General features: G+C 37.3%; 1 protein-coding gene across 1 annotated transcript; it reads left to right on the top strand.

Moving 5' to 3' along the window:
- The first annotated feature begins 95 nt into the window (after positions 1-95).
- On the top strand, positions 96-27,688 carry rbks (ribokinase). Its single transcript, XM_059520824.1, has 9 exons — positions 96-196; positions 1,238-1,296; positions 5,068-5,200; positions 5,793-5,856; positions 6,634-6,696; positions 7,654-7,818; positions 10,067-10,158; positions 17,761-17,949; positions 27,319-27,688. The coding sequence occupies exons 2-9, from the start codon at positions 1,241-1,243 to the stop codon at positions 27,490-27,492; spliced, it is 936 nt and encodes a 311-aa protein (XP_059376807.1). The 5' UTR covers positions 96-196; positions 1,238-1,240; the 3' UTR covers positions 27,493-27,688.
- Positions 27,689-27,711: the final 23 nt, after the last annotated feature.

Raw genomic sequence — 27,711 nt, 5'->3', positions numbered from 1 at the left:
TAGACGAAACTGAATTTTCTACATGATTTTTATGTTTCGGCACGTTTTAAATCATAAATCATGTTTTTTTAAAAGACAGGAGGAAATAGGAACAGCTCAAATGCTCGTCTCGTCACAAGCCTTTCTGTGCTGTCAGAGACCTAAGAAGAGATTGCTGCTTTGACTATTTAGATTTCGTTTTACAGTGGGCAAATAGGTAAAGTGTAAAACATTACAACGTACCAAATAATTCTAAACACTATTTAATTATACGGTTGAAATTGTTAAATGTGATATTGCATGAATTCTTGTGATTAATACGATTAATACATTAGACGGTGCAAAGGATACGTAGACTTTGATCACAACCACTATCCAGCTAAACAAGCCTCGATAAAACATTTTAACATAGCGTCTCTGATTGTAAATAAAATACATGTAACTCCTCTAACAACATTTCACTAGTCCAACTGGATATTATCGTTCCCAGCACTGCACATAATGACTTCAATAATTTGTCAGATTGTCCTCCAGACTGCCCACTTTTAAATTATTCGGATTGAATTTCGTATAGTGCGTCTTATTTGCATGACAATGTAGTACGCTCTCCCTAGAAAACTTTTTTGAGACTGCAGGCTGTAATGATAAATCTATATTTATAATAAATTATGAAATAGTTTTTCTCAAATGTAATGTCATGTAACTCTGTTCGTTTTGTTTGTGCACAGATGGTCATATCTATCAAAGGGTCATTCCCACACAGTAAAACACTTCAAGCTATTCAAACTATTAAGATTGATTTGAATCTAAGTATGCAGAAAATGCATCCTGGACTTATTTTGAGAAAATGTAGGCTGTTCCTTAGCCAGCGGCAGGCTTTTACAGTCCCTTGAGGCCTGCTGAGAGATTTGAGCAGATTAACACTCTACTATTCACATACGTTGCCTACACGCAAGGGATTGAATTAATGAAGGATTTCCATGGTTGTTGTCAATCACATGATCCAGTCCTGAAATAATCATCCACATTAGTGCAGGCATGCTCAATGTAGAGCATAACTACCAATATTTAACCATGTAAATATTTCTGTTCAATATTTTTCCTCAACATTTGATTAAACATTTCTGTAAATAATGTAAACTAAAGAGTTTCAGTTATATAATGTTGTAGTTTTGTATTTATTTGATCTATTCTATTTATATTTATATTCAATATAAACCTTTGTGTGTGTGTGTGTGTCTGTGTGTGCATGTGTTAGGTCATGTCTGCAGACGTGAGTGTTGTAGTGGTGGGCTCTTGTATGACTGACCTAGTAAGGTAAGTCATCAAAGGATTTCAGTGTTTCAGTGGCGTAAGTGAAACTAGGCTAAAGGCAGATATATCCCACATGTTTAAAATGTGGGGGCAATCATGCCTTTGTAATGCATTACTCTGTCCTGAAGAACGAAAAAGTGATTGCAAATTGCAGAAAAATCTATTTAGACAAAAAAACAACAAAAATAATAATAAAAAAAAACAATTAGAGAGCCATGTAATCATGCATGTGCAAGAACCATGCATTCTAGCAAAACATTTTTCACAGTACACTTGTGTCTGTGTACATTTGATTTGGCATAAACAGCCTTATATATATATATATATATATATAATTTACAGATTTTTTTATTTTTTTTTATTAATTGATTCAGTCATTTTGCATGATAGAAGAGATAATAAAAATATGACTTCATAAAGATAGTATTTTCATGGGCCGGTTATATGGGGGCATATAGGCTATCATCTCTTTAAAAAGTACATTTTTCCACTGAAATATTTTTATTTAGGAAAAAGCAGTATGATTAATTGATACACAATGTCTGTGTCAACATTTAATGTAAATTTTAATGCATAGTGTTTTTAAAGCATTTTTGTATTATGTAATTTACATTATTGGAATTGTATAATAAACAAGTGTTCACCCTCTATGATCTTCTTAAAACTCAATCCTCAGATATTGTCCCATATGATGACTTCATACTCATGTGACAAACTCTCACACTCGAAGTGGAACATATTCCAAATGCAGAAGGCAGACTTTAAGATTTTAAAATAACTTTGAAAGAAATTAGTCCTTCCAGCAGGAACCAAATAAGGTCCGACAAAGGCAGATTTGGGGAACTGCCTTCTGTTTTGCTGGCTCTGTCTATTATTAATATTTCCCCAGGGAACTGATTCACTGCTCACTGGTCACATTTGCCGGCGGCATGGTTTTTTTTTGGCATCAAGTGTGTCCCAGTCATCTTGGCCGCAGTATTTACAGCTCAGGTGAACGTTTTGACTGGAATGTGGCCAAAACTTAGAATTGTTTAAAATGGTAGTAAACCTTTACCTCGCATAACCACACAGTATATAACCCTGAAAAATGGCACAGGTCATGTATACAGTATAAACAAAAGTTTTGGTTTTATGCTTTATAGACGTGTTTAACCATTCTCTGCTATCCAGAGTGAGCAGTTTTCTTTCCACACACAACTAAACTAAACCATACTCATATCTTTCTATGTCATACCCCAGGTTCTCAAAGCAAATTACCCATTATGAAAAAATTCCAATTGCTCATATATTTTACGATTAAAACTCCAGTCATCAATGTTGGCCTTTGAACAGAAGAGATTGCATCAATTAGGCAATAGTTTTGATGGGAAGTATATGTTTGTTTTCCAACAGGCTGTTTTTGGAGGGTGGCTGACACATTTCACCCATCAAAGTGCTATGCATGGCTTTGAAGTGTAAAATCCAGTTTTCTATGTGGCTTGTGTTTGTGACAGTCAAACGGAATCAGACACTTTGAAACAGGTCTTGTGGAACATCTGTGTGTTTGTGGTGAAGCCACACAGTGCCACCTGCTGACAATTTTAACCGATTTGTTTGCCTTCACTAATTTCACTTTCTAAGGGATGTTGTTAGTCAAGACTGTATATGTGGCACACACACACTACATGTATAATAACAATAAACCACAGGCAACTTATCTTCGGTTCAAACTGAGACATTTTTGTAATGGTAAAAGTGTCATTTAGAAATAATGTCTATTTTGATTAACCATATGGTACTCAAAGATACTTTAAAGAATACAATTTTACCATATACATAAAAAATAGTACTGTGACACTGTTGAGTATGGTTTTGATCGTGTTGTACTCAGAGTTTAATATTTCTGTTTATCCTTGAAGTTGATGTTTATATGTTTATTATAGTACACCAAATAATACATAAAAAAATTGTGTAGAATATACTTAAAATTTTCACTCTGAAATTGTTAGTAAATTTCACAAATACTTACCAAGAAATGGCATATGAACATGCAATTACTTGAATTAAAGAAGAAATTCTGATGTAGGAAAACTGAAATACTATTTCCATGTGAAAAACAAAATGGAAAACATAAAATTACCATAGAACTTTGTCTGTTTACAACAAATGCTTGCTCCTGTATTGCCCCATGGACCACAGTGCATTAAGTGTGTTACTCAAGTGTTGCTGAGGCTGTTTTGTGTCTTACTTCTATAAAGCAGTAAACAGCTGCTTGCACCACAGCCTATGTCACAGAACGCCTGTTGTTTATTTCCTTTTTGGCACAAGAAAGTTACAGCATTTGTATCAGAATTTGGTTTGTGGGAACATAACTGTTAGTCATTAAACGATAGAGGCACTTGAAGTGAGGAGTTAAGGTGAGGCAAGTCTGTCTTGAACCTGTGACACAGACGATGACTCACACACACTTGGGTAAATATTATGTACGAGTTGTGAAGTAGCGCATACACGCTCTTATTGCAGTATAATTGGAGCACTTATCTATTTATTTTTAACAATTATCTGTTAACAATACATTAATTCTTTATTAATCTTTTTTTTTTTTACATTCTAATATTATTTAAAATAATTCATTATACAAAATATGACTTTTGTCCAACTCTGGAAAACTGCATAATTCAGTTCAGATTGTTTTTGTTTGTTTGTTTGTTGCCTTGTAATCATTTTACATGAAGTATATAATCGAACTCAATTTAGTCAGGATTTATCTTTGTCTACATCATTTACCACACAGTTCATTAAAAACATCATAACCATCTGAAATCTCTTCACTTACCACATACTTTACCAAAATCTCGGCAGGATCTTTGTTCATTTTCATTGACTTCCTGTAATATACCCACTCTTAACCACACCACGCCAGCAACACACATGTGAAAAACAACTTTATCTGCCTATTCTGCCATCACTTAAACATGGGCTTCTAGAGATTTGTATTGGGGCCAGACCATAACTAGATGTCTGGGATTGAGTTTTTTTTTCTTTTTTTCTTCTTTTTCTTCTGTTGTTCAATAAAATGAGTAATAGCTGCTAGTTCTGCTCGGGTGAAAGGCTGATGGACCCCGCTCTGAAATGTCACGCACTAAAGCAGCACAGCAATTAGCTTTTTAGGGAGTTCAAAGCACCTGCCGTAGATTTAGAAGGGCTCAGGATATCATGTCATATTATTTTTACTTACAGCTCACAGACATAGCATGTTTCCAGTAAAAGGCCCTTTCATTTAAACAATATGGACTTGGAGAAATGGCTAAATTGCCCATCTGTTGTTCCTTTGAAAACTAATTGCATAGCAGTACAGAGAATGAACACCCACAAGCACAAGCAGAATTTTAAGTTTTAAAATCAAAAAAGCTTAATTAAATAAACTAAATAGGTGGCTTTAAAAACAAACTTTGTGTATTAAACTTTGTAAAGAAGAATCTACTTTGAGTTTCTCTGAATTTCATCAGTTCCTTTTTTATTTTATGTACTTAAAGTATAGTTCAGCCAAAAACCTCTATAACTTTCTTTATATCTGTTTAACCCAAAAGAAGATGTGGTGAACAATGTTTCAACATATAATGAAAGCCATCTTTCAATATAAGGACAGAAAAAAATATATTTCTTTCAAATTATGTTTTTTTGTGTTACACAGAAATGGTTTAGAACAACATTTGTGAATAAAATATGGCATAATTTTCTTACAAGTACAATTGAATGTGAATGTGAACTAGTCCCATATGTTTTTTCTGTTAGTCAGGCACCTCGGCTCCCCAAGGCTGGAGAGACAATACATGGACACAGGTTCATTATTGGTTTCGGTGGCAAAGGGGCCAATCAATGCGTCCAAGCTGCACGATTGGGGGCCAAGACTGCGATGGTGTGCAAGGTATCCAATATGGTCTGCTTTTCTGAACATTCTAAATATCTGAGTATAGCCTGAAGTATACATAGACACAAAAAGTTTAGATTGATACCCAGCAATTCATGTAGTTCAGCATTTAACTGCACAAGAGAGCCTAACCAAGTAATAAAGCTCTTCATTTTGTCAGTGCAAAGACCCCAATCAATAGCGAAGCGTATGCAGTGTATAAAAATAGACTCCTATGCTTTCAGAAACATTCAAAGAGAGATCACACTTCAAAGACAGGAGGCCAGGTAGTGAAGAGTCTCTGCTGCTGGGGCTTAGGACCCCATACTTGGCATTTCTTTACCAGTGTGGGATAAAAGCAGACCCAATTGGGAAAAAAGGAACCCTTTTGCCCTCTACCTCAACACTGAACGTCTCATAGAGAGCAAGACAAAGAGGGAGAGAGGTGGAGATTAAAGATGTATTTGTAGAGTGGAGGCGTTTGTTTGGGGATGCTATATCTGGAAGGCTTGGCCTGATATAGCAATGCAGAACTTTGGCCGGTCAGCGAGTTTCTAGAAAATATCATCTCAAGTTCAGCTTTTCATCTTTGGTTGTTTTTTCTCTTTAGGTCGGCAGAGACGTTTTTGGGAACGACTACATTCAAAACTTCAAAAATAATGGCATATCGACTGGTAATGGCCAAACAGTGCTTTAACATCGTTTCACATCTAAAGCTTTGTTTAGACAAGCAGCAAAACATCTCATAAATCAGATGTTTTAGCTGTATGCAACTCAAATATATTTAGCTTTTCATAATTGGAATAGCATTTTTTTGTTATTTGGATTGCAAATTGTGTAACGTTGTGAGTTGTAAGTGTGCAAAAGTGCAAATTCACAAATATTTGGTGCCTTTATAGATAAGATCCTATCATAAGCAGAAGCAAAACTTTCAGTTCTACATCCATTAATTCCATAATGACATCTACTTTCATCAAGCTGAAATTTACATCATTAAGAGCCGATGTAGAAATGCAAAATGCTTAGGTATTTTTACGTTAAAAAGACCAAAATACTGAAAAAGAACTCTCAGTTTTGCAGTTCAGTTCTGTTCCTGGAAAACCTTGCAGTGCATTTTGCAACCTGATAATCATTTAAAATATATTATATAATATCATTATTGTTGGTATTGTTTTGTTATTTACTTGTAGTTTAACGTATAACTTTTGTGCTGAATTTATTAACTGTAATACTTATTTTAACCATTGTATATATCAGTTATTATATATTTTAAAATATCTTAAATCACTTCCTCAACAGTTTGTAAGTCTGCATATGTACTGCTTCTATTATTATAATTTATAAACACAGTAAATATATCATTTTTAATGAACATTCAGACTTATTCAATTTAATTTTGTATACTGTAAGCAATTTAGGTTATCCTCTTCTTTCTCTCTCTCCCTTTTTAGCCTATGTAGAACAAACTGAGAATGCTGCAACTGGAGCTGCCTCTATCATCGTAAATGACACAGGTAAAATGAAAATGGTCTGGGTACCGAGCCCTGCTGCATCTTCTGAGTTTTAAAAGCCTCTAAAACAACATAGACATCAATAAGTACTCTTCTGAATGAGACATGGATGAATGAGAAGCTCTCTCTACCTGTGTCCAGCTCGCCTACACAGGGTAATTTTAGAACCATTTTAATGCAGCAGTACTTGGACTTAAAGAAAGGTGACATAACCAGCATGCCTCTGAATGTAAGGCCTGCTGCATTGTAAATGTCATGGTTTAGTGATCTATCTTAAGTGCTGAGCCTTGTGCAAGTCCACTAGCACCACAGTGAGCACTCCAAAAAGAGATCTGATTGGCGTCATGATCACCATAACAACCTACTGAAACCTAGCTTCCTGTGTGAATATTACAGCAATATGAATTAGAACATTTATGTTGCAAGCTAACAAGGAAGCTTTAATGAGTATAATTGATAATATCTCCTGACTCTGCACTGTGGTTTTTCGTACACTTGTGTCAGCTCTTTATTTTTGCCTGTCTGCTTGTGATGCAATAGTAAGATAATTTCTTACATTTCGTGCATTTTCGTCTGGGTGAGTAAATTACCTCCTAAATTGTAATTTAAGCCGCATAAAAATGTATGAATGTCATTGCAGTTGATAACAAAATATCAAAGTGGCACCTAAAAACATGTTGTCATTTTTGCTATTTATATATATATATATATATATATATATATATATATATATATATATATATATATATATATATTTCTTTAAAACTGATATTTTGTTTGATATTCTTTATATATACAATGCCATTCATACCATGTGTCTGGATTGTGTTCAGATTTCAGAGCCATGATGTTACCCCTTTTTATGATTGCATATCTTATAAATCTGGATTCATAGTTAAATCTGATTCTAATTACCAGTTATGTATCCTTGTGGTCATGGTTAATACATTGTATTGACAGGGGAGAATGCCATAGTGATTGTCGCTGGTGCTAATATGCTCTTGGGCCAAGAGGAACTGCAGCGGGCACTAACCACCATAGTAAATGCAAAGGTGCTCGTTTGCCAGCTTGAAATCAAGCCAGATACATCACTTCAGGCCTTGAGAATGGCCAGAGAGAACCACGGTCAGTCATGAATCTTAACTTTATATCTCAATATACTTAACTATCTCACCCCACTTCCTGTTTCTCTAACAGCTCTATCTTCACGTTAAGTCAAGACAAATTTATTTATATACCACTATTCACAATTCACTTTGTTTCAAAGCATCATAAAATCACCATGTTTATATGTTTAGAATATCTTGATGCGTTATAGTCACATTTAGCAGATTAGCAGATAGTTTACATTTTGTGATGAAGCTATCAAGTAGTTTATACTGTATATGCTATATGGTATATATGGCCCTATGTGAGTGTATGTATGCACCTGTTGGGATCGAGTTGGACATACTTATATATCCAGCTTTTTGTTATATATATATATATATATATATATATATATATATATATATATTAAATTGTTTGCATATGTAAAGTGATTTATACTACATAGCAAATCTCAACTGACTGATCTTTCATCACAAAATGTAATCATATTATCTCCCAACACTTTACAAAAAGCTGGATATATAAGTATGTCCAACTCGATCCCAACAGGTGCATACATACACTCACATAGGGCCATATATACCATATAGCATATACAGTATAAACTACTTGATAGCTTCATCACAAAATGTAAACTATATACACAGCTGTGAGATAATACAGTTTACGATTTAGTGACAATATAAACAACACAGCCAAGATAAGGTATATAGTATACAGTATATTGATTTATGAGAGTATACTGTCTGTGCGCAGGTAAAGTATCAGCATTCAGTTGTTAGTTACAGCCTTCCCCTTTAATATAGTCCACATCTTTCTGTGTTTCAGAAAATAACTTGTTGTTCCACCCTGTTGTGGTCATCTCTTTTTGCCAGCATGTTACATGAGTTCAGTAGCATAATCGTTTAACAACAATAGTTTAGTTCCTTTTTCCTCGTCTTCCAAAAACACTCACCCCCACATTGTAAAAACTATTTTTAGCTCCTTTTGCCGAATGACTGGTGAGAGCAAAGCACGACTCTTTCCTCCCATGGAAAATAACACAACCGGCTGTGTCTCAGATATCATTAGCACCTTGTATGTTCAGGTCCCCGCTGATCAGAGACACCCTGTATCCTTGTCATAGAGATGCACAGTGATGCAACAAGCCTATTTCACAGATGGATGACACAGATGGATACCCTCCCTCCCTCGATATTCACATTCACCACCTCAGAACTTCCAAGATACATGCTGTTTAGCCCGTTAGCAGGCCATATTAAGTGTTAAGAGACAGCCCATTAGCCCAGATTATGCGCCTATCACTTGGGATGAATTCATCAGACAATGACGTGCGTAAATTGCATTTAGCCAGAGCTCAAGGCTTGGATTACGCACATGCCACCCCCACAGGCTCACTGGAGAAGAATCTGAGTACTGTTTTCCTAACCTGCATTTTCAAATAAATTAAAATAAGGAACCCCCCCCCCCCCCCCCCTCCAAACTGTCTAACAAACCATTTTAAAGATATTTCCTCTTTTATTTCTGCTGTTATTATGACAACATTGCATGTATGTTATGTAGAAGTGTTAACTGCTGAAAGGTTTACAAAATGTCTATGTGCATATTTGATTATGGGCCTTTTTTAATTATCAGTTCATACTCAGCAATAGATATGAACATTCTTGCAGCTAGTATGAACATCTTTTTCTATATAGTAAAGACCATCTTCAAATCTGGGAGAAATTATTCAGCAGAAATGCTCCTTATGACATACTAAATATTCCCACCTCTTAAACAGCATTGTTTACTACGTTCACTAAAAATCCCCTCACAGACAGGAAGTTAGAAGATAGCGATTCGGTTACAGTTACTTCCTGTGGTTGAGTTTTATAAAACATTTTTTGGTTCAGGACTGAGAGTAAGAAAGAGAAAAGGAACTGATAGACAAAGATTGACGTAGTTATGAAGTTGAGAAAGGAGCAAAGCTTGCTTATATCAAATCAAATGAATGCAAGTAGCTCAAAGGGCAAGTTTCATACTGACTGTCTGACGTGAACTGCGGTGTGCCAGTATCTTTGACTTAGCTGTGTCTGCGTGTGCACACCGCTTATATTAATCATAACAATAGTTTGACATCATAGAAATTATTTACCTTGGTGTGTATATGGTATTTGTATCTCTTTTTTCATTAAAAAAACAGCAACTCCTCATTTAACCCAATATCTTTGTTATACAACATCTATAGATAATATCTGAATAATATTTTCTATGTTTCTTACAGTGAAGACCATTTTTAATCCAGCTCCAGCTATTGTGGACCTGTGTTCTGATTTCTTCAAAGCATCTGACGTTTTCTGCTGCAATGAATCTGAGGTGAAAAACAATTCCAGTCACATTGCATCAATAAACAAACAGATTTTTACAATTTGTTGCTATGGTTCTGTGTGTGGTTTCCAGGGTGTTGCTATGCTAAGGTTTAGAGGTGGAAAACCTACTTCTACTCTCTTGAGTATAATTAAATTGTGGTACTTTTACTTGAGTAGAATAAAACAAAATTATTAAACTTTGCAACATTTTGTTTTTCAAAAATGCAAAAAAAAAAAAACTGACAGAAGGCGCAGATGGAGAAGAGCAAGCCGGCATTTGACGGGCACTTCTCATACTCCTGGGGTGGAGCTCTGTGCTTCAGCCAATAACAGAAGGTCTGACTCGGTTGCAAAACCAATCAAAACTTCCAGTTCAGCTGCAGGAACGGGCCGTTCAAACCGCGCTATGCTTTGACTATGCCAAAAGTCCCTGGATGGTCGACTATTTCAGGATTCACGATTTTTGAAGTGTGGATTCATGTACTGTACTCTCTAATGGCTAAAATTGCCCACAATCCATTGTGCTTTGGCGAAGGATTCGGTCCAACACTACAAACACGAATAAAACGTATTAGAATAATACAAATGTGATGGATGCGCGAGATCAGTGGTATGAATAGTGGAAAATATGAGCAGAATTCTCAGCATGAAAGACCTGCGACTGGTAGATCAACAAGCGACTTCTTCTCTCTCCAGTATGGTAGGATGTTAAATTAAATGTGGAGGATGTTAACTGTGACAAGATGATTGACAGGCCAGTTTACGGTGACAGGGTGTGTGTAACAGTTGCAACAGAGTGGTCCTTAAAAGACGCAATTGTGTGACAACTCCAGTCTCTTCTTGAAGATCCCGAAAAAGTCAGTTGGCACCTCAGTTCACTCAGAGAAGCTGTCAGTCTCAGCTGTCAGTCATGACGTCACACTCCCAGTGCTAATTGACAAAACATTTAATACAGCATAGAAACGGTTCTCCCTTATTATGTGTTTGTATAAACCAATCTTAATATTGTCATTTGGAAGATACAGAAAAAAATATTATAGAAAATAAATTATTGGTTATCACCCAGCAGTGTATTTGATTTCTTATTCAATTAAAATACATAAGAAAAAAAGCCTGTCAATTAGACAAGGTTTTTTTTTTTTTTTTTTTTTTTGTGCCCTATTTCTGTTTTCTCTGCTGCACACACATCCTTGTGTAAGTGTCCTTTAGCCTGTTGATTTTTATTCATGTTATTCAGCTAACAAGGATATATTTTGCAATAAGAGTTAGAATAAATGTGAATGATATCTAAGATTTTTCCATTTTTATTTATTTATATATTCATATTATTATTTTTTACCTTATTGGAATCAAAATTAGGACAAGAATCAGAATCATAAAAAAATTCAAACGATGCCAAACCTTACCAATATTTTTTACTGGCACATTTCAATTCCAACTGTTTTAAACCCTTTCTTTTCTTTTAAACTCTCACTTACCCTTCTTTGCTTTTGCTCTCCTTAAAAACAACCACATAATCTTATACGTGAATATACTTTTCAAAATTAGTTATAAAACACTTGCTCCTGGCAACAGTGATAGGTAGTATATGTTTGCTTATCAAAGTGTCAAACTTGACAATTCATGAGACTATCGTGTTTTGGTCCAAAAATCACTATATAACATCAGTTGTGCTTGAAACAGTTAGCTTCTGTGGTTCCATGTAGCATTCTTATCACATTGAGACGGAAAATATTCTTTATTATTATCTTTACTGTGGTATGTCAATTAGCATTGTATTGCAATTGTGTGTTTGTCTTCCACGTTTCATCAGTCAAAGCATATCTATCTACACGTCATTCAGCTGTAGTGATATCGGATGCATTTGTCCATATAAGGGATTTCCAGTACTTTTACTTAAGTACAATTTCGTATTACTCTTTCCACCACTACAAGGTGTTCAGAGTGTTGCTAGTGTGTTGCCATTTTAAAACAAAATAAGTCATTTTAAAGCAATAAATGAACTTTATAAAATGAATACTAATTCCAAAAATCAGTTTGACATTATTAGTTTTTTAACTGCATTCATCTGTACAGCCTAATTTCTAAACAGGTCTTCAGGTTCACTGAAAAAAAAGGTTACTAGAGCAAAACGAGCTCAGTTATCTTGCCTAGTCATGACCTGCTTACTAGAAACAAAATACAACAGCCCAAAAAGTCATCTACCTGCCAAGTGCAACAAATTATGTGGTAAGCTGTTGTGTCTTACTGTAACTGTTATGTTTGGGGCCGCCCTCTTTCACATCATGGCAGGGTGAGATGACAGACAAGGGATTGGGTTGATGGGAAACAGTAAAGTTAAAGCAGCCACATCCAGGCAGGCAGATGCACAGATGGTGTGTCAGTGTGGCCTGGAGCAAAAGCTTCAGCATTACTGAGAGATTGAACCAGAGTGCTCCGTCAGGGCAGCTTTGATGTGGTTGGAAGGTTAGAGGGGGAAAATGTACAGGTGGGACTTAAAAGTGAGAGCCCTCAGTGCAAATCAACCCCTTAGATTCAGCCCTCGTCCCAGCACACATTCGCATACCCGCTTGGTTCTCCCCGACAACCAAGTTGCAAGAGTGAACGATGAATCATCAGCAGTTTACAGAAGCAGATAACCACACATTGATGAATAATCTGTGCCCTTTTTTTTGTTTTGGCAGCCAGCTAGGAAAGATTGATGGCAGAGCTTAAAGTACACAAATACAAAGGGGATACTTATTGCCCTGATCTTTCAGTACAAACTCCTTTCTTTTGCTGGGCTTGTGTTGGGGCTATCCTTCACACCTGCACCATACACTTCTTCATACCATGTGTTATTTGTGGATAACATCATTTATGGTTTATGTCCATACTTTTCCATGTATTCTAAACCACTGATCTTCAGCCAGGGCTGAGTTTCCCAAAAGCTTCGTAAGCCTAAGAAGTTCGTAAAAACGATCGTACGACTGATCTTAATATTATGGTCTGTTTCTCAAAAACATCGAAACTTAAGTAGCACTTGAAGTCATCTGTCAATGACTTGGTGAAGTGCACGAAAACCAGCTATGTAATGGACCCAGAAATAACATCTCACTCTTTCTCTCTATAATTTATATAAATAAATAAATGTAAATAAATGTATGCATTTAGCAGACTAACATAAGATATAAGTATATAAAGTATATTATATATTATTATGTAAAGTATAATATTGTACACTATAATATAATATTGTATTGTATTATAGTTATTATATCCAAGTTGTCTGTCTGGAACGCAGCATTAGGTTAACATCATTAAACGATCGTGTACTACAATAACGAGCCATTCTCCAAGGCGACATTTCAGCACTTGACAAATGGTTAGCGACTCCTCTAAGTAGCACTTAAAGCACAACTACGTGCGATTGCTTTATGTGCATTGTTGGGAAACGTAGGCCTGTCGTGATAGTTGATAAATCAATTAATCACACGATTTAAAAAAATGAGCTCAATAATTTTTTCAACCGCAACAATTTCTTTTTTCAATTTTTATTAACAAACATTTAACATGTCATGATGTGGGGTTAGTCTGGTAAAAAACACCCTCTCCGATGGCACAGGTGTCCTGGAAATAAAGAGATCTCGCTAGAGTGACCAGCTTTGGGAAGCATCTTTCATTTGCTTGTGGATGTTTGCGTCGCAAGTGATACTGCACTGTGCTTGCACTACTGCTTTATTTTAATACCGCGTTGGCTCTTGTCACATGACCTGGTGTGCTTGCTTCATTCTGAACAGCTGAGATGTTTTTAACTAGATGCTGTGCGGACATGCCTGGAAAAAATGAGAGCGTCGCACCGCGTTGCGACCGCGTCGCTTCCATAATGAGCGTGCATATCGCATTTGAAAAAATTTACTTGAGCACCCAAAAGACGTGATATGTGAACAGCCCCTTCATCGGTCAAAATGTTTACTTTTGGTTAACGGTTAAACGGTCAATATGAGCATCCCTAACTGGCATATAAACATAATATAACATACAAGATTAATTAATTTTAAGCCACACGAAGTCAACATGTTGGTATTTCTTGCTCTGATTCTGATCTTTGAAAAGCTGTACCTATTTTATTATGCCATTATCATTATAGTCGTTGAAACTGGTCTTTATTATCAATAATATCAATAATAATATTATCGACAATATTATCGTTTATCGCAATAATTTCTTGGACAATTTATCGTCCAGCAAAATTTGTTATCGTGACAGGCCTAGGGAAACGCATGTGAAACAATAACGAACGATCCTAAAATTACTTGTAGAAAACGTTCTTAAGCGCTAAGACCAATCGTTATCGGGAAACCCGGCCCAGTTCTGTGTCACATGAAGTAATAAAAAATGAGTAACTTTGGTGGTAACAAACTTCACTAATCAAACGCAAATGCTTTCTTCACCTACGTTATACATGTTTCTATCATATTTCATGATACAAACAATTCCTGATGGATAAAATTGAGTCTGGCCACATTATTTTCTTTTTTTAATGGTCTGATTTAAAATGTCCATTACTTAGATAGTACTATTTCATATTAAGCTAACACTTTATTTTAAGGTGTCCATTACACATTACATGTACTTACTATTATATGCCTCCCCCCGGTGGGACGTGCCCGGAACACATCCCCAGGAAGGTGTCCAGGAGGCATCAGGAACAGATGCCCGAGCCACCTCAGCTGGCTCCTCTTGATGTGGACGAGCAGCGGCTCTACTCTGAGCTCCTCCCAAGTGGCAGAGCTCCTCACCCTATCTCTAAGGGAGTGCTCAGCCACCCTACGGAGAAAGCTCATTTTGGCCACGTGTCCAGGAACTTGTCCTTTCAGTCATGACTCACAGCTCATGACCATACGTGAGAGTAGGAAAGTAGATTGACCGCCTTGCAGCTCAGCTCCATCTTTACCACGACAGACAGGTACATCGACCGCATCACTGCAGAAGCTGCACCTATTCGCCTGTCAATCTCCCGCTCCATCTTTCCCTCGCTCGTGAACATGACCCCAAGATACTTGAATTCCTCTACTTGAGGTAGGAGCTCTCCACCATCCTGAAGGGGACATGCCACCCTTTTCCGGCTGAGAACCATGGCCTCGGACTTGGAGGTGCTGATTCTCATCCCAGCCGCTTCAAACTCTGAAAACTGTCCCTGCGCACGCTGGGTCCTGGCCCGGTCCTGGCCCGATGAAGCCAACATGACAACATCATCTGCAAAGCAGAGACAAAATCATGTGGTTCCCAAACTGGACACCATACTTTAAAAAACATAAAAGTAATGAACAGGACCGGTGATAAAAGGCAGCCCTGTCGGAGTCCAACATGTACCGGGAACAAGTCTGACTTACTGCCGGCAATGTGAACCAAGCTCCTGCTCCGGTCATACAGGGACTGGACAGCCCTTAACAGAGGGCCCCGGACCCCATACTCCCAGATCACCCCCCACAGGAGGTCGCGAGGGACACGGTCGAATGCCTTCTCCAAATCCACAAAACAAATGTGGATTGGTTGGGAAAACTCCCATGAACCCTCTAGCACCCCGGCGAGGGTATAAATCTGGTCCAGTGTTCCACGACCTGAACGAAAACCTCATTGTTCCTCCTGAATCCAAAGTTCGACTATCAGCCGAATTCTCCTCTCCAGTACCCTGGCATAGACTTTCCCAGGAAGGCTGAGGAGTGTGATTCCCCTGTAGTTGGAACACACCCTCTGGTCCCCCTTCTTGAATAGAGGGACCACCACCAGGGACCAGTCTGCCATTCCAGAGGCACTGCCCCCGACCACCACGTGATGCTGCAGAGACGTGTCAGCCAAGACAGCCTTACAACATCCAGGGACTTGAGGTACTCAGGGCGGATCTCATCCACCCCTGGTGCCTTGCCACCAAGAAGCTACTTCTATTATATAACAATAAATTATATATAATTACATGCAAGTAACCCTTACGACAAACCCTAATGCTAACCCTAACCATATAGTAAGTACATGTAGTTAATTAATATTACTCAGTACTTAAATGAATAATTACACTGTAACAAGGACACCTTAAAATAAAGTGTAACCCATATTAACTTTAAACCATATCAACAGTTTAACCAACTTGTTAACATTGTACGACCAGGTTACATTTGTTAATGTAAATGATGCCCTGGGTGTTATAAACTAACAATGAACAACAATTTATTATATCAATTAAGGTTTATGATCATTTAAAAAATAATGCTTTTGTTTTTGCTAATTCTTATTTGCTGATACATATATACTGTTAGTTATATATACTGTATATATATATATATATACTAATAGCAATATATACAACCTGCTGTATAATTCAATAATTGTTAGTTCAAGATAACCTATAAATGAACTGATGTTGTAATATTGTTAGTACCAACCTTAAAGGGATATTTCACCCAAAAATGAACACTTGATGTTTATCTGCTTATCCCCCGGGCATTCAAGATGTTGGTGACTTTGTTTCTTCATTAGAATACAAAATATGATTTTTAGCTTCAGTCGTTGCAGTCTCTCAGTCATACAATGCATGGCAAATGGTAACAGAATCTATGAGAGTAAAAAAAAAAAACATGCACAGACAAATCCAAATTAAACCCTGTGGCTCGTGACGATACAGTAAATTGATGTGTAAAGACACAAAACGATCTGTCTGTGCAAGAAACTAAACAGTATTTATATAGTTTTTTTTTACCTCTGATTCATGCAATGTCTGAACTGTTAAAATTCTTGTGAATGCGCTTCGCAGCAGCAAGCACATGAGGCTTTCTTCTTCTTGCATTTTGGTGGATCGCAGGTTTATAAGTGCATTACCACCACCTATCTCTCAAGTGGACCATTGACACTCCTAATTGAGATTGTAGATAGAGTGTTAATGGTCCATTTGAAAGATAGGTGGCAGTAATGCACTTATAAGTCTATGATCCACCATAATGCAAGAAGAAGAAGAAGAAAGAAATGTTCACAAGAGTTCTAACAATTTGGATATTGCGTGAATCAGTGGTGAAAAAAAACTATATAAATACTGTTCAGTTTCTTGCACAGACCAATCATTTTGTGTCTTGTGTATGTTTTTTTTTTTTTTAACTCTAATAAATTATGTTACCATTTGCCATGCATTGTACGGCTGAGAGACTGCAATGACTGAAGCTAAAATCATAATTTGTGTTCTACTGAAGAAACAAAGTCACCTACATCTTGGATGCCCGGGGGGGGGGGGGGGTAAGCAGATCACATCTAATTTAAAAACATTTCATTTTTGGGTGAACTATCCCTTTAATTAAACTCAGGTTATTTTTAAACTGTCACTTAGCTATAACAGTAGTTGATCTGCAAATAAAAACTGTTAAATAATGCTAATGCATGCCATAGCACAACTTGCATCTATGTAAATTTTGCCCTGACACAATTCAGTAAGCAACAACACATGAAATCAAGCTAGAAGCATTTTCATTATTTGACAAAGTATGTTATTGGCAATGGTAATTTAAACAGATTAGCATAGTTGCAGATTAGCTATTATCATAAATGTGAGTGTTTTCTTATTATGTTATGGTGTTCCTCTTAGGCAGAGCTGTTGACGGGTATGTCCGTTACCTCAGTGGAGGATGCCAGTCAAGTAGGCCTGGAGCTGCTAAACAAAGGTTGTGGTTCAGTCATTGTCACCTTGGGGCCACAGGGCTGTGTGGTGTGTCAGCCCACAAACACGGCACCGAAACACATTCCCACCACTGCGGTGACTGCTGCGGATACCACGGTAAGACTGCAGTTGTTGTAGTTGAAGTTATTTGTAGAGACAGTACATTAGTTTTGTTAAGTCTATAAAAGTGTTGTTTTTGATAAAAGTGCTGTCTGGAAGATTTATAAACTAGGGTATGTGTTATATTGCAGTTCAGTACAATCAGAACATTGCACACACCTAATTCTCCTTTTCATGGAGCAAACTGTGATTTAAAACAGTGATTTCAGGCAGAAGTATGAAGGAGAAGAAATTCATAATTCTGCATATGGAGTTAGTTATCTGCAGCAGACATTTCTAGCACTCAAAGCCTGTGACTCACCACGCACTAGGGGTACTTCCTGAGTAGGTTCGCCAACACTTGATTATCTGTTATAACGGCATGCCCCATTTGTTAGGTTAGTCTCACAAAGAAGAAACTTTTATTTATTCTAAACAAGAACTGCCTACTTAGACAGGAAGAGGTTCACAAACTCACAAACCAACACTTTTCCTGTAGACTGTTCTGGCATCCCATTGGGCATTATAACAGTTTAAGTGATTTGTTTAATTGATGATACAGATTGGAAATAGAAAATGTATAATTTTCATTTTTTTTATTTTAGACCTAACTTATAAAATAAAGAATACAAAACATAACTGCCTTTGAGTGTCTTAAATGCATACATAAAAACATATTAACACCAGTAACTCCAGTCAGACTTGGTAGACCTTATAATATACAACAGATAGTCTGTGAAAGATCTGTTCATGGTCCACCTGAAGATCAAACTTTGACACAGTATCTGAGAAGACCAGATGTTTGTATACCCCTACAAATTTGTCATGCCACTACAGTCATGAGTGAAAGATATTTAGTCATCAGTCATAATGTGCCCATACCATAAGATCCACAAGTACGATTCATAGTTGAAGTAGTATGTTTTGAATGGTAGTAAACACAATTTATGCATCATTTGGAACATTTGAACTGACATTTTCATTCACCTAGTATGATTCTGATGTGGGCTTTTTTCAAAATGAGAACAAAGCATTTCTTGGAGTTTCACGTCAATTCTTACTAAAACATCTGATTGTTGTCAAGTTCAATCTGGCATTCTACGTATATGTTAATTGAATATGGCTACTTATTTGCCTCACATTTTTACAAGTCTGACATCAACCTTAATGTTAATTGTGGATGTGGTTTTTCTGGTTTCTCTTCTGATTTTAATCTCAGAAGTGGATTACTCATTTCACACCTGGATCCGCTAATTCTGGCGTCATCATAACTCATATTTCCTGTTTATTTTATTGCTCTCGAAATGTTTGAAACACCTAGTGAGTCTTGTGAAGAACAACAAAATCAACCATTAGTCACTTATTAGAATACGTCAAGCCAGAAAGAAAAGTGGACATATCATAGTGTGATGTAAATTAAGCAAAAAATATGTCCCGTCAGTAACCAAAACTGCCCAAAAAAGGTTCCACTGTTTCTCTGGTCTTTATTTTTTATTATTCTTTAGATTAGAAAATGTCTTGCAGTTCATATAGACTGCATTTCAATTCTTTTTTAACCACAAAGCAAATTCGCAACTTCGTCCAACACCTACTTATTAGCATGACGTGCAGACCACCAGCGGTCTATGTATCTAAAATTCTAAGAAAAGGAGATTTATTTGGAGAAGTTCTGAGACATAAATGGGGGTTCTCATTATTTTATAAACCCTGAAGTTTTAAGCAGTATTAAGCAGTGGATTCACAGCAAGATTCTTGTGAGACCACATCCATCTCTTTTAGTCAAGGATTCTTCTGCAAATCACTGCACAGTCATAGAGAAAGATAGCAGTGAACTCACTCTGGTAATGTACAGTACCTCTGGTGGACACGTCAAATGATTTAGACTGCTTTAAACCTTTGAAACATATAAAAAGATAATAGTAATTATAGTAGCAGAACATAAGTTGTGAGAAAGGTTTGTAAACTACAAATCACTTCAGTTATGTGCAATAAACACTTGCACATTTGCAAGACTGTAATACCGAGCATCAGTTACTTATATTTATTTTTATGGATTATTTACTGTACATACACGATATTGTAAGTGGCAAATAGCAATGCAAGCATTGTATGAACACTTCGCTCAGAGTGGTGAAAGCATTTAAATGTGGCTTTTATTTAGTCTGATCTTTAACCACGACACACTCATAACACATCTCTCATAAACTCATACACACACACACATATAAAACACAGACGTCCAGTCTTATCAGAGTAGGCTACCCCTGGCTCCCCTGCCCTCTCTGGGTGACTCAGTGTTTAGCAGTGATCCACTCAGTGGGAGTCCGCCTGGCTGTGGGCTCCACGTGGCAGTTGGCCTGTTCCTGTGCACTTTGATGACCCATAAATCCTGAGTTGTTTAACTCTTTTGGATGCCCTGATCCCTCTTCCAGTAACTCAGTTTTCCCCCACTTGTTAAAAACCAGGAGGAGGAGGGAATAGGACCAAGTGCCAGATTTTATCTCAACGACTAGACAGGAGCAAGGCATGTTTCCATCAGTTTATTCTCAGTGAATGATGGCATGTCACTTTTTAAAAATAAACTTTTATGTGGTTATTTGGTCTGCCAGCTGTCAAAAAAAAGAGCTTTCGTCATCTAACATTATGTGGCAATTGTGTTTATTTGTGATAACTATCTTTAGTCATTAAAGAACATTCAATAGGAGGTTAAAGTGTTTATCACGCTTTTCTTCAGGCATAGTGGTGTGAGTCACAAAGCCCAGCAATGCTCTATGCTCCTTGGCCTGAATCCAGCGTTTTCTGCAGTGTCACCAAATCTCAGTATTTCATACTAAATAACCGCTTGTTCTTCAGAGAATAGGCATGGAATTGCCTCAGCTCTGGTATTACATGAATTGAGTTCTGTCTTTTTGTTTATATGGCTCAGTTTGCACTGCAAGCTCATAGGCAACTACTAAGAAATGACAATATTCCAAAATAATTGTCTATTTGTAACTTTTTAAGCTAAATGCACACTGGTCAACCTGAAACACCTTGATAACAGGATGGCACAATCTCTTGTTGCTGAAAGTACTTCTCACTTTTGGGCCTGTCACACTTTAGATGTGTACTCACATTTCACTCTGGTTATATATTCTCTATATAATCTTGTATGTGACAAATACAAATCTTGAATCTTGAAAAAGGGGTAATCTTTTAAACATGGATTCTGTTGCTTACTGAAACAAAAGACAATAAGTTTACAGGAATAAGTACAGATGCACTATCATGGACAACAGTTGGGTGTCTTCGTGTAGCTTTGACGATATGCTTCTTTGTATTTGATGAGGAAAAAAAAGAAGAGGATTCCACAAAAAGGTTTCGACTAAATCATTCATTGGGTTGTAGACATTATGGCTTGTCAATTCTTCAGCATGCATTTGAAGTGAAAAGTAGTTACGTGTTTACAACTGCTAGGTCATGGCAAGGCCGTGAGAGACCGCCTATCAACAGCCACTTAGAAATTCTCAACACTTTGTCGTTCCCAGTGGTTGCAAAGAGAGATGGGCTGCTAGATCAGTGAGTGGGACTGCCAGATTCATGTTTGTTGTTGTTGTTGTTTGAGCGCATGAAAATTAATAAGAAAAAAAAAACTTTAACAACTTTTTCATTTTAGCTTTTCACTTCCTTAAGGGGACATTACGCACAACTCAAAGGGATTGTATCATTGTGTCCTCAAGATAAAGGAATCCTTTCTCTTGGACTAGAAGCAGTCTCAAGTTAAAAGGATCTTTTGGCAGTCTTTACAGCTTCACATCAGCTAGACACCCCTTCTGTGATCAAAAGCGTGTGGTATGGCATTACATGAACGGCAGACATTATTGCAAATCTGGAAAGGCAAATAAGTAAGTAGTTTTCCTCTGTGTGGCTACCTACTTATTCTATGATTATTCCCTTTCTTCCATAAATCTTACAAAGGCCTTCATATATTTAACACTGACCGACTCCTTCATAAGAAAGTGATTCTATCTGTGGCCTACGTGTGTGTTCACTGAGATCAAGTTCTCTAACCTACAGCACACTCAGTTCAGATGAACTGTGGGTGGCCTGTGCTCTTACATTTGAACCCAATTCCAGAACCTTGCCTTCAAGCCAGACAACACGGCTTGTAGTTGTTTCAGACAATAACAATCAGCCAGACCTCACCTCTATGAAAAGAGTCTTAGAGGACCCACCACAGGGATCTTTACAGAAGACGGTTGTGGGTATTCACCAGAAAGCACTGTGTGCCTCCAACCAACATTGATGTCATCACACCAAGAGACTGTAAATGAAACCCACAAAGATGAACCCACACTAAGCTGCAATGGACAGCAGCCATTCTTTAGAGGGAAACTATCTCCTAGCAACATGTGCTGTGGTGACACAAGATGACCACATAGACCCCCAAGTGTGTTTGTAAAAGATTAAAGATTTGACCATCAACAAACACTCAAGGTTGTACTGTATATCTCTTGGAACATCATTAGGTTTGTCTTCAACCTTTTGGAAATTGGAAAGTGATCAGCAACAGAATAACAGTGTTTGTTAGGCTGTCCTTATTTTTTGACTTTGTGCAACCCACCCACTGGTCATTCTCTCATTATCCTCAGATGGACGTTTTTGGCATTGAAGTTTTGAATACCATCTTGATCACATCATCTGTGAGTCATCCACTCCTTCCATTGTTTTTGGAGACTTTTAGTTGTATTGTTTCACAGTTTATAGTGCTGTAAAGTTCAACAAGTTGCAGTTTTTGACTGACCACATATAATAGTTCTGTCATATGATTGACTGACAGCTCTATATAACATTTACCAGAATGCGTCTGGGACTGTTTGGAAGCTACTGGGAGGAGCTGTAGCTGTCACCACTGATGTCAGTCTTACTTGAAAAGTCTAATCATGCGGCCTGTAAAGACAAAAGCTGCCTTTTAAAAGTGAATGATGGTAATTTTTTAATGACAAACTTGAAAGTTTTGTTGTTTTTGCATCATGTTGTTGAAGTAAACAAAGTTTGTTTTTCAAGTTCTTTTACTTTTTTTTTTTTAAATACAAGTCATTCACATTATATTCTGCAGCAACTAGAAGTAATACATTTTTATTGCCAATTGGTGATACAATGTGGTAGTGTCAAAGTTCAAAACATTTGAACCTTTTCTGGAAACAAAACAGCATATTTGATGGCATTGGAGCTGATCATTCACAATGCAAATGCGTAGGCCATTCTTGTAGGTTTTTAGAATGGCAGTTTTAGATTTATCTGTGGTTAACATTACTTACACCATTTGTTCAACAACATTCATTTTATAGTCATACCTAATGTAAATTTCAAAGATACTTTGTTGTTGTTGTCATTTTTATGTAAGTTGCTAAAAGGACTGCAACAGTTGTCCAATTCATAAATCAAGTAAACTTATAGCCTTGTGCTAGTAATTGTCCTTATTTAGCAAATTGTTAGTATTCCAACAGCAGCAGCAAAATTGATGTTTTAAGGTTAATGTTAACCATCTTTCTTTTAAAAAATATAAGTACCGGTAAATGAATAAATAAATAAATCCCAGGATACTGCAAACTGAAGCGCTCTATGTATAGTTGTGCTGCCCTCCCATACATTTAATAGTAGGAACAGCTTCTATGGCCAACTTGACAACCTCTAGCAATAAGAGCACCATTCCATCTTATTGGAGTAATAGAAGTGGGTGGAAGGTTTCATCTGAACAAGAGACATTACCTAAATTTAATGAGATTATTTTTTCCAGAACATTCCTCATGACCACACCATATGTCCAACTGCAGATGTTCTTCCATTTACCCAAACAGACAAAATGCATGACTTCAGCCAAACTGGGCAAAGGTGGACTGTGATCATTTTGCAATGGATTCTTGTCTGCATAAGTCACTACATTCAGTCATCAATCAGTAGAGGAGTGCAGACAACTGTGGCCTATGGCCTTGTGGCTATATGGAGGAGACTGAAGGGACAGTCAGTGGTGTGTAATAAAGATTTATGGTTAAGAGGTGGGCCATTGAGATGAGTAATCTGGTAGACTTGTGAAAACCAGTGACGGGGCGATCTGTGGTAAAATCTGAGTACAACACTGCATTCATAAATTCAACACCAGACATCAACCCTCCCCCCAGATCCCAGTCTACCCCTGCGGGCATGGTAAAACATGGCAGTGTCCTTATCACTTTCATACAAGTGGAGATAAAATGAAAAAAAGCAGCTTAGAGGAAAAAAATGAATAAATAAAAAATAAATAGAAATTTGAGCCCTTAATCGGTTTGTCAAGATATGCATATATATTTCCTATACTTGGAATTAGTGCTCTGCATTTAACCCATCCTAAGTTCAAGTTCAAGTCTGCTTTATTGTCAATTCTTCCACATGTACAGTATATACATACAGAGAATCGAAATTGCGTTACTCAGATAACATTAACATTAAAGCCTAAAAATCTAGATCAAAATATAAAATGTAGATACAACTATGCAATAAGGGAATGTTAAAAAAGACTGTTAAAAGAATGTTAAAAATAAAGTTAAATAAAGCAGCGCAAGGCAAAAGGCAGATAGAGTGCAAATCAATGAAGTGAACAACAGTGCAGATAAAAGGTTTTTTTAGTGCAAAAACAAAAGCTTATTAAGCTGATTAAAGTGACAAAGGGCTCAAGAGCAGTTATTTTATTTAACTGACTGATGAGGTAGTGGAATGATGTCAGTTCCATGGAGAATGAGGTAGTGAGCAGACCAATGCTGCACAAAGTGACTGGTGCATGTCATCGTATATTAGTGGGGGGTGGGGGTGTTGTTCATAGTTCAGTGGTGCCTGGGGCAGAAGAGGGGAGGGGGGGGGGCAAGTTCGGGAGGGAGTTCAGCTTCCTGACAGCCTGGTGGATGAAGCTGTCCTTCAGTCTGCTGGTCCTGGCCTGGAGACTCTGCAGTCTCCTCCCTGATGGCAGCAGGCTGAAGAAGCTGTGTGATGGGTGGGTTGGATCACCTGCGATGCAGAGGGCTTTGCGGGTGTGACGGGTTCCATAAATGTCCTGGAGAGAGGGGAGAGAGACACCAATGATCTTCTCAGCTGCTCTAACTACGGAAAGAAAGGACGCGTTGCAGGCACCATACCACACAGTGATGCAGCTCGACAAGATGCTCTCGATGGTGCCTCTGTAGAAGGTGTACATGATGGGGGGTGGGGCTCTGGCTCTCCTCAGTTTGCGGAGGAAGTAGAGACGCTGATTTGATTTCTTGGCCAGTGCTGCTATGTTTTCAGTCCAGGAGAGGTCCTCTGTGAGGTGCACACCCAGGAACTTGGTGCTGCTTACTCTCTCCACAGTCGCACCGTTGATGGTCAGAGGAACGTGCTGAGTGTGCGCTCTCCTGAAGTCAACAACAATCTCCTTTGTCTTCTCCATGTTCAGAGAGAGATTGTTTTCACTGCACCACCCGGCCAGGTGGCTCACCTCGCTTCTGTAGTTTGTCTCATCTTTGTTGCTAATGAGACCTGCAAACTTAATAAAAAGGTTGGAGTTGTGTGATGGTTTGCAGTCACACGCACAGCAGTGAACACACACACACTGTGAACAGACACCCGGAGCAGTGGGCAGCCATTTATGGTGTGGTGCTCAGGGAGCAGTTGGGGGTTTGGTGCCTTGCTCAAGGGCACCTCAGTCATGGTATTGAAGTACATTCATTCCCCCCACCTACAGTCCCTGCCATCATGAGACTCGAACCTGCAACCTTTGTGTTAAGAGTCAGACTCTATAACCATTGGGCCACAACTTCCCCAATGTTATGTTTTATTTAGTACTGTCGTAAGATATTTTACATTTATCATTTAGTCCACAAGACAAAAATGAAGCTGAAATTATTAAAATAACCCAATTCAAAAGTTTGGGAACCATTGATGTTTGTTCATGAGTCCCTTGTTTGTTCTGAACAGTTAAACTGAGCTCTGTTCTTCAGGTGCTAAAGTCCTGCTGCAAAAAATCAGCAACTCCATAAAGCTTGTCAGCAGATGGAAGCATAAAGTGCTCCAAAATCTCCTGGTAGATAGCTGCATTGGCTTTGGACTTGATAAAACACGTTATGCAAATCTTCCCACATAGTGACGTAGAGATGTGAGGGTGTTAGAATGAGCTGTTTTAGGGGTCTTATAAAGAATCTCTTTGGATTTGCAACTTAACAGATCATCTTTATGCACCAAGAGCTTTTAACACTCCAAAGAGAGAGGAAAATTTGAAATTGCATCATATGACCCCTTTAAAACAAACAAAAAACTCTTGAAATATTTCAGTTTGTGTGCAATGAATCTAGAATATAAGAAAGTTTGCTTTTTTAAATAAATTACAAAAAATAAAAACCTTTTCCACGATATTCAATTTTTTTTTAGATGCACCTGTATATATATAGAGAGAGAGATTCAGATGGATCCTGATCAAATTCAGTTATTTAAAGTATTTCACAATAATAATGTTTTTACTGTAGTTAATTTAATAAATTGAGCATAGGAGCCTTGAATTGAATCTGGTCTCATTTTTTAGCATGAGACTTCTTTAAAAAAAAAAAAAAACCTTGTTCGAAAATTGTTACCAACACACACATACATTTATATGTACATAAACTAACAAATAAATGTTTGCAGTTAATTATGAAAAAAAATCGGCAATTTTGGGGGGGAAATTTCCATAATGCATCAAATGTTACACTGTTGAGTTTGAGTCAAGATATGACTTGGACATGTTGTCAAGCTACATTAGATAATAATAATGTATCAAAAATAAATATTCACAGAGTATACTGAAATTAGTAAGTAGGAGAGCAAAAAAAAAATGCCCACACACAAAATTAATGTCACACTGCATGTCTCAGCAAGTGCTCAACTCAAACAGAAGACCTTGACAAAGATTTTTGAGACAGAAGGCGACCCTACATCACTGACAAAGGTCAAGAAAAGCTTTAATCATGCGTGTCATTTCACTCTGACCCTTGTGACCCGTACCCAAGTCAGCATCTACAGATTTCCTCACATGCCTTGCACAACAGCAAACACACGACTAGAACACAAATAGAAATGTAAAGTCATGTAATCATCATTAACTTTATCACAAGGAATTGGTAGTTTAATATTTATTTTGAGATTGATTTAATAAAACTTGTACATTGTGGTGCCACTTGTTTCCCCACATTTGTTTAACAAGATACAACCTTTGGACCTACTGGCATTGACAAGTATGATGGCACCCCCTGCTGACATATTTGTTTTTCCAACCTACTGTATGATGCAAAGTTCAGTGTATTTCTGTTCCGCATTATAAACATTAATTTAAATGCCACAAACTGAACTGGAACTATTTCTTAACAGGGAGCAGGTGACAGCTTCATTGGTGCTCTGGCTTTCTACATGGCCCATTATCCCACAATGACGCTGGAAGAGATGGCAAGGAGAGCCAACCTTGTCGCAGCCGTGTCTGTACAAACTGTTGGCACTCAAACATCTTTTCCATTTCAGAAGGATCTGCCAACTGAACTGTTCTGAAGGTGACCCTTGGCTTCAAAACAACACCATTAACCTGTGCACAGTGTCCACAGAATTATTGTTTGTATAATAAACAATGCCATGTACTGGAGAGTTCCAGATAATGTAATTTCCTGGCATTATTTGTAAATGAGGTGAGATATAATGTTTAATTATGTCTGAAAATAAATAAAACCATGTAAATTTATGTAAGAAAGTACAAACATTATTTTTGTTAAA

Source organism: Carassius carassius, chromosome 32, assembly GCF_963082965.1.
Source record: "Carassius carassius chromosome 32, fCarCar2.1, whole genome shotgun sequence".
NCBI classification, from domain to species: Eukaryota; Metazoa; Chordata; class Actinopteri; order Cypriniformes; family Cyprinidae; genus Carassius; species Carassius carassius.
The sequence above is the reverse complement of the archived record's forward strand: the minus strand, read 5'-3'. Positions and strand labels throughout refer to the sequence as shown.